This window comes from Gambusia affinis, linkage group LG13 (genome assembly GCF_019740435.1).
Source record: "Gambusia affinis linkage group LG13, SWU_Gaff_1.0, whole genome shotgun sequence".
NCBI lineage: Eukaryota > Metazoa > Chordata > Actinopteri > Cyprinodontiformes > Poeciliidae > Gambusia > Gambusia affinis.
Window position 1 is genome coordinate 4,557,133 of NC_057880.1, and position 8,548 is coordinate 4,565,680.

The following is an 8,548-nucleotide window of genomic DNA, read 5'->3' on the forward strand; positions in this document are numbered from 1 at the left end:
GATCTTGGAGGCCCCCCAGTGGTCAAACTTCAGGGCCCAAGAAACTGGCATTAGACAGTTTGGCTTTTAAAGAATACATATTACATACAACGATAATATCAGGTCATTTAGATTTGCATTTAAAAAGTTATATTAGTTATATTATTAGTATCTAAGATAACTGTGATAATAATTATTAGTAGATTTTACTAAAATATTATATTGTCAATTGTGATTCTAAATCATGTTTCAGTTACTCCATTCTTGCTCCAAACCACGTGTCAAACTCGAGGCCCGGAGGCCAAATCTGGCCCGCCACAGCCCTTTATGTGGCCCTCCGGACTCCGAATTACATCGATAAACCCGTCCTGTTTCACAAAATTCACACAAAATCAACAGACTCCCACGTTTATTCTGATTTTAATGCAAGTTTTTCTCAAAATTGGTCAAAAACATTTGATTGAAGTCACTGCTGCCTCAGTCTTACTTTGTGTCAAGTTATAGTCCATGTTTGATACACCGCTTAATAAAGAAAAGTGAAAAAAGGCATTTAACATCATACAATAGTGCAAATGTTGTAAAAATTATAAAATATTTCTAAATTAGCACCACAAAATCTGTGACAAATACAAAAACAATCACAAAATCACAAAACCCTGTAAGGACTGATCAGTGACTGTTTAATTTTAAGAAAATCTTATTGAATGCTGAAACAAACATCTATTTATTGATATTCTAACAGTTTAGCGAGTTTTATCAATGCATTCTGTCACAACCGGCCCTTTAAGAACATTGAAACTTTTGATGGGGCCCAAAATGAAAATGAGTTTGACTCCCCTTCCCTAAACTCTGCCTAAACTGCCTCCATAATCTCCTGGTTCCACTAGCTGAAGCTTCTCCCAGAGGGAAGCAACACAGTAGTTTAAGGGAGGAGCTTGAAGATGGATTAGCCAGTGTCATCCATGCTGTCATTACCAATGAGAAGCCAGGCAGGAAATGGATGACTCTCATTTGTTCCCATTATTTAGCCAATAGCCATGATGTTCACACAGACACACACAATCTGCCAGCTGTCAACACCGTGAACCATTTCCATTATGTGGAGAGCGTGTGTGTGTGGAGTGGAAGGGGGTGTGTGGGTGTGTGTGTGTGTGTGTGTGTGTGTGTGTGTGTGTGTGTGTGTGTGAAGTAATCGCAAAGCTTCACAGGGGTTTCACAGTATTCCTGCAGTTTTTAGATAATGACAAAGAGCTAATAAACATGCTCTAATAACAGGCATAGTAGTAAAGGAGGCTTAGAATATTATCATCATAACGTATCATTATTAACCTTGTTATCTACAGAGTGAATTCAGGCATGGTAATTGTAACACATTGTTTCAGAGGAGCAGAGGCGATCCTAGACTTTTTGGCGAACCACCTTTCCGGCGTCTTCCCGTCCTCCGTCTTCCGCCCCCCTCCTTGAAGATGTCGACAAGCACTGCACATCTGTGTCTGTGTCATCCAGACACCACAGGTCATATTTATTTTCTAATGTGACCCAGGCCACTTGGGTATCCCATACGTATCCGATTCAAATGTGACCTAACGTGCAGGTCGCATTCATCTGACCTGAACGTCACCGATACTCATCAATCGTCACTATTCTGCATCCTGATAAACGCAAACGGGACGAAAAACAACAACAATGATGGACTATAATGAGGACTAAGTTGTTAATATGCTGCAACAACAACTTCAAAATCGTAAGTTATGTTCCACCGTTAGTATCCATGTTTACTTCTGCAAACGTTGAGCTCTACTTTTTATGGCGGTTGGCAGAACACTGAGATCACTGACGTTATTGCGCCCTCTACTGCGCATGTAGGAGATTTTATACGACACGTACGCGTGTCGTATATATTTAGAAGTATGAACGACAATGGGGAAAAAAATCCGATTTGACAAAAAAAAATCTGAATTGGGTTCACTTCAGGCTGCAGTGCCAACGCGGCCTATGTCGATCATAGATGTCTCAGTTGTTTATTAGTAACCATGACAACAGAACATCACGTCGCAACCAGCACGTGCTGGTGACTTCTCCAAGAGTTAGTCAGCAGAAGGAGATGGAAAAGTATTTTGCATCTTGCTTTATTCTCAATGTCTTCTAACGTCCAAAACTAAAGAAAAGAACGGGGAACAACCGCTGGTCTTCTCTTCTCCTTCTCTTTCCCTACATTCTGGTGTGAACGTTTGTGTCCACGACAACCTCATTACATATAAATATATTACAATTTTGACGTTGAATTGAGCCATTTTATAATTATGATGATTTCACAAATAGATTGATTTATATATCTCTGCGTCTCGCTGGGTGTATATTTTCATCATCTGTATTTCTCGCACAGCTGATGTTATCTTTGCTGTGGGTTAAAATTTCTGAATCTTCTGATTACGATAATTTATGCACAGATTATGAAGGAGCTTCCAATTTTGTCTTATCCAGAACCACATTCATTAACGTAATTAATAAACTCTGTTAAGAAAAAAAGCAAGTTGTTGTTACAACTTCAAAAGACAGTAAATGTCGCTTTGTTCCTAAGTGGCAAAGTTTGGTGCCTGAAAATAAAAGTGTGTGTGGTAATTATGTGTCAGTGAAATCAAAACAGCAGCAGGAGGTTGATGGACCTCTTACCTTCATCTCTGTTTCCCAGCCAGCGCTGACATACCTCACCACACAAGCACACAGGTGAGAACTCAAGTGTGAAGAATCTTTGATAGCTGTTGCTTAAGTTATTGGCAAACACACAAAGCCTTCGTACTTCATGCAATCACATCCTCACTCATACTATATGAAGAGTTGATTGCTTTTTATTTTGTGGGGAGGGGAGGTTTTGCTTTGTATAAAATTAAAAATAGATGCAGACTCACATGGGCCACCAGCAGCAGTACAGGGCCACATACCAGGAGAGGCCAAACTGAAACTGTGGGACAGTTAGCAAAGAGGTTGTCATCAACCTAATGGTCAGTTGTTGTGATACTCTGTCTCTGGTCCATTTGCCTCTGTGGTCAGATTCAATTTCAACCGGTATGCCTGCGCGCCGCTCTTCCATTAGCTGACAGATGTATCTCTCTCCTTCAGGCTTTGGGGGTCCGGCCAAATTTTAAGGCCAATTGACTTTTAATATGAATCACGGTGGGATGCCACGGACTCATCCCATCACAGGAAATTAACACCCTGAAGCACACACACTGTTGTAAGTAGTCACTTGTGATGTGCCACACAGACACACACATGCACACGCACACACACACACACACACACACACACACACTGTTGTAAGTAGTCACTTGTGATGTGCCACACACACACACACACACACACACACATAGTCTATCTTTATGTCTTCACAGGCACTTGGCACTGACTTCCATTCATTTTTCATTCATTTCAACCCAAACCTTGACTGTTACGTTAAAACCCAACCATTGCCAGTACATGCCCAACTCTAACCCTACTCTAAAGATAATTCACACCTTAGTGGATCCTTGTCTTGGGGAATCAGCTTTGCCTCTGAGTACTGATGTACTTGGTGCAGCCATGGTCTTGACAGGATTCACCTTGTTGGATTTAGGATTACAGTTACAATGGTTTGTATTATAGTTCAGTTTTATTTCATTATGACTTTTTTTGGTAGTTTCAATAAATTTTTTAGTGTCTAAATTTTGAGTTTTAGTTTAGTTTTTATTAGCTATAGTGGTGGTTTTAGTTTTCTCATACTTTGGTCAATTTTACTTCTCAGAATTGAAGAAGGTCAAAGTATTGTATTGTGATTATGAACAAAATTGACTTGGTAATGACTGCTCAACTGAAGATACCAAATCAGTTTTACATCTGTTTGAAAGGGTGATAAATAGATTCATAAACACAAAAACTGAGTATATTATATCTGTGATTTCAGCGTGTTTAGTTAGTTTTGTAAACGCACGAGATTATTCCAGTTAGTTATATTTCTTTCCTATTAATTGCCGTTTTTATTTATTAATTAAAAATGTTTTCTCAAATTCAGTTTTTGTTATTTTGTAAGTTTCAATTCAGCATAACTCAGGATAACTACAGCCTGAATAGCACCACATCGTCTGCTTTTTGCAGACAACAGGGTTTAATGAGAAAGGTTTTCAATAAAATTGTTTTGGGGGTTTTTCAGCAGCACATTTCAATCTGTTCCTCTTAATTAAGATCAACAATTACTTCAAGAAGATAACGTGTCCTTTTCAGATTATCTCTCAAATGCTAATATTAATACTTCAAAATTTAATCTTTTAAATGGCAAAATAAGGATGCAGTTTAGGACACAGCATCAAATTAACCACAACTGACTGAGGAGGGGAAAAAAATTATCTGAGTCATTTTAACAAAGAAAAGACAAGAAAATAACCCAAAAAAACCCAAAAAAAAACCAAGTGAGGCATCCTGTCTAACACCAAAACCTTTAGTGTAACAAGAGTTTAATATGCGTAATGTTAGAGCCTATAATAATAAAGTCGTCACCTTTCTGTCCCTGAGGCTGAAGTATCACATTTTCTCATCAAAGTGACTATTAGTCACAGTACGCAGCTGGGCAGCAGGGGTGAGGGCAGAGCTGAGCGCCACCAAAACGGCATTATTGAACATGTCGGTCTCTCGTCATTAATCATTGGGAACAAATGAATCACTTTAGTCATGCTCTGGAGTCTGGGACAACCGCCGCCTGCTCAATGGGATCATGTTCACGCTCACACTAACATGATACTCACAACTTCCACGTGTGGGAAGTTCTTAGGACTTTACAACATCTGTTTCTGATGAACGCAAATATCTCTTCTTGGGTCTCATTTTGCAACAAAAAAAGAAAAGTCGTTCTAGAAAATCTTGTGGTTTGTTGAAACGCAGCTTCTTCGTGCTGGTCCTGTTCACACTTCTAATCATCTCCAAACAAGCCACTGCTATGACAGCCATGTTTTCTTTCTCTCTTTCTCTCTCTCTCTCTCAATTCATAATCTGATTTCCCTTCAGCGTTTTGGTGGCCTGGAACTCCGTAAACATGGAGCGTTATTCTCTCTCATGCTCGATGGAGATGAGAACTTCTACATGCAGGCAGGTTGACTGATGACCAATGAGCTGAACTCGTTCTCCCTAATTGGTCTCCTGCGATCACAGCGTCACTCTGTGAAACCTTCCACCTCCTGCTCTCTCTCTCTCGCTCTCTCTCTCCGAGCGCACACACAGAGGATGGGGAGGGACTGATCCACACACCATAAGTTGGGTCAGACTGGCTTCTGTCAGCACATCACCGCCCACCAGACGGGTTCCAGTCGCGTCCACTGAGAAGTGTAGCTCCTTGGCCATCATGCAGCTGCAGAATCTACTCTCTGGTCAGTGGGCTATCTCTTCCCAAACCTCACGGCTCTGAAGTTACCTCTGTTCAGGTGGAGGAGCTCAAACTGCTATGACCTCTCAGGTCGAGTCGAAATGCTCTGAGGTGCTGAGGAAGAGGAGACACAGTCCAGTGGGCCAGCTCCCACCGCCGGCCACCTCCAGCAAGCCGTTGACGCCCTTCGGCATCGAGGACATCCTCAACAAGCCGTGTGCGAAGAGGAGCCGGCCGTTGCCAGCGTCTCAACAGGAAAGAAGCCCGTCCGACCGGCCACCGCTGGGCCTGAGCTCCCCACTGTGCGCACTGGAGGAACTGGCCAGCAAAACCTTCCGGGGCCTGGAGGTCAGCGTCCTGCAGGCTGCAGAGGGTAATCCCTGCTCTGCTCTTTGTTTCTGCAACCGCCTTCAGTGTTTGAGGCAACTGTTTTCTCTGGGATAAGAATTTGGTCAGAATAATAATTCAACTTGGGACAAAGGGTGAATAGAAAATGGATGGATGGATAATAATTCAATGACACATGATGTTTTGGAAAAAGTGAACTTATCATTTTTGATGAAGTTCTGCTGCAGTAAATTCACTTCTGAAGAAGAACTACTCTGTTTTTAGATTTTAAAGTAGGCTACCGGTAAAATAAAAAGAGGATGGATATATTGTCTTCCACAGGACGTCGATGTTTATGGAGGATATTTTTTTAAATCACATAGATTTTAATCTCATTACACAATTTACTGACATTACTGATACCTTCACTGTAGTTCTGCTGAAACCTTCATTCGTTATTTATTTTTAAAACATTGGCAGGTTCTTTATCAAGTTTATGTAAAGTTATCTGAGAATTTAAGATGATTCAGTTTAAACCTGACCTAATAGATTCAAACATTTCAGCATACACATTTTAACTCTAATGTATTTTTGCTAAACAAAACAGCAAGTTTACAATAAAACAAAATAATAATAATATTAATAATAATAATAATAATAATAATAATAATAATAATAATAATAATAATAATAATAATAACAGATTTCAACACAATAAAACGAATGTGACTCCTATTGCATATTTGAATATTTCTATTAATGCTTTTATTATATATATATATATATATATATATATATATATATATATATATATATATATATATATATATATATATATATATATATATATATATATATATATATATATATAAATTGTAAATGTTCCAATTAAATAAAATTAGATAGCTACTTATTGGTCTATTTAATATTGTCAAAGCTTTTATCAGCGTGACCCCCAATAGATCGAGTTCCGTTCAATCTGTAATTATCTGGACCCGGTCTTTCTCTTCCTCTCAGGCCGGGACCGTCAGGGCCTTTTCGGACAGAGGAACGCCCCTAAAAAGCGCCGGAAGTCCCGGACGGCCTTCACCAACCATCAGATCTACGAGTTGGAGAAACGCTTCCTGTATCAGAAGTATCTGAGTCCGGCGGACCGGGACCAGCTCGCCCAGCACCTGAGCCTGACCAACGCGCAGGTCATCACCTGGTTCCAGAACAGGCGGGCCAAGCTCAAGCGGGACCTGGAGGAAATGAAGGCCGACGTGCAGTCCGCCAGAGCCGCTGGAGCTGTGGCCTTTGAGAAGCTCTCCAAGCTGGCGGAGCTGGAGAAGTGCGCGGCCGAAGGTCTGGGCCTGGTGGCGCGCTCTGCACTGAACCGGGCCGGAGGCCCGGAGCAGAGGTTCGGCAGGACTGAAGGAGATTTCAACAGGCCGCCTGCGTCTCCTACTCTTCCTTCCCCCAAGCTGCCGCGGGACAGAGACGGACCGATCAGCAGGTACGGTTCGGAGGACGAAGAGGAAGAGGAGGAGGAGGAGGAGGAAGAGGAGGAGATCGATGTGGGTGACTGAAGCATCCCACGTGGCGTGGAGTGACTGTCGTGGTTTCCCTACTTTAATTCAATTACACTCGCCACTTTTTGACTGAATATGAAGGTTTTGTTTGGTGCCAAAGTATTTGTGGCTTGGAACTGAGAAGTTGAAAATAAAAATCTAATTAGAGCTATGTAATTGTAGATTTTATTCTTAGTACAACAATTACACCTCTTCAGATACAAATTCTTAAGTACAAAATACAAATTGTACTGTTTTTTTTTTTTTGAGCCACACTTAAAAAAAAGGTATTGGGTTGCTGTGTCAGCGCTGTGGTTAAGGACAACCCACCTGTTGCAGGTTCGATTCCCAGCCTGATGACCTTTATTTGTCTTCCTCCTTCTCTCATTGCCCATTTTCCTGTCAATTCACTGTCAAATAAAGGCCATTAAAGCCTTTAAAGAAAAATAAAAAATCTTGGCTCTACAAATTTTCATGAATGTTGTAAAACAAATCCACATACCTGTGTCAGAAAAATATAATGTGAATATTAGTTTTAATCACTCAGACACAAAACTGCTGCTGCACTGAACAGATTCCTCGATGTGAGTCACAGATTCAGTTCTACAAGTCACAAAAACAAAAGCCCTGCTCGGACGTGTCTGCTGCGCAGTAAATTATAAAACTCCTTCACAGAGCCTGTAAAATAACTCAGAACCATTAAGAGTTTTTGTATTTCACAGAATAAGTATGAATTTTAAAAATATGGCAAATCCCTCCATAGACCAAATTAATAAGGATATAATTTTTAATACATTCAAGAAGGTGGAATGGTATTATGCAGCCTATTGAATTGTCCACTTGGCAAAAAACATTTTGTGAACAGCTTCCAAACTATAAGAAAGTGAGATTCAAAAGACACAAACTGGGTTACTAGTTTAAGGATACTAACGTGACATCGAACTTAATTGTTTCAAGTAAAGTCAAAGTAAAAAGTTCTTTAAGTTAAAAAAAAATGTAACTTTTAAGTTAATTCAACACAAAAAAGTAAGTTGTCATCATCACTAAACCGAAAGAATTAAGTGAAATTACTGTAAATATTCCATAACATGAACACTTTTAACTTCTTTGAGTTACCTTAGTGTGACTCAAAGAATACCATTTGTGTCTTGCAATTAAGAATCCAAAGAGGCGCAAAACATCTACGATTACAGGAGTCCTTTACGATTTCTTTCTCTTTTCAGTTTCGAGTCACAAACACTTTTGCATCAAAAATGCCTTCATAAACGAAGCCTTGTATTAAATCAGGCTGAACTGTGTAGAC

The 8,548-nt window shown here is 40.1% G+C and overlaps 1 protein-coding gene across 4 annotated transcripts; it reads left to right on the top strand.

Annotated features, from left to right (window-relative positions):
• The first annotated feature begins 1,419 nt into the window (after window positions 1-1,419).
• On the top strand, window positions 1,420-7,433 carry lbx1a (ladybird homeobox 1a). 4 transcript variants are annotated; one of them, XM_044136189.1, is made up of 6 exons: window positions 1,420-1,494; window positions 1,574-1,723; window positions 2,672-2,706; window positions 3,100-3,214; window positions 5,014-5,741; window positions 6,713-7,433. In XM_044136189.1, exons 5-6 carry the CDS (start codon window positions 5,447-5,449, stop codon window positions 7,261-7,263), a joined length of 846 nt encoding a protein of 281 aa, XP_043992124.1. In that variant the 5' UTR covers window positions 1,420-1,494; window positions 1,574-1,723; window positions 2,672-2,706; window positions 3,100-3,214; window positions 5,014-5,446; the 3' UTR covers window positions 7,264-7,433. The 4 variants fall into 4 exon arrangements, with proteins under 4 accessions (XP_043992124.1, XP_043992123.1, XP_043992126.1 ...); XM_044136188.1 differs by lacking the exon at window positions 2,672-2,706; XM_044136191.1 differs by lacking the exons at window positions 2,672-2,706; window positions 3,100-3,214.
• Window positions 7,434-8,548: the final 1,115 nt, after the last annotated feature.

Coding starts and splice junctions, on each gene's coding strand:
- lbx1a (XM_044136189.1), top strand. CDS start 5,447: ATGACCTCTCAGGTCGAGTCGAAATGCTCTGAGGTGCTGAGGAAGAGG. Junction 5,742..6,712: donor CGTCCTGCAGGCTGCAGAGG/GTAATCCCTGCT, acceptor TCTTCCTCTCAG/GCCGGGACCGTCAGGGCCTT.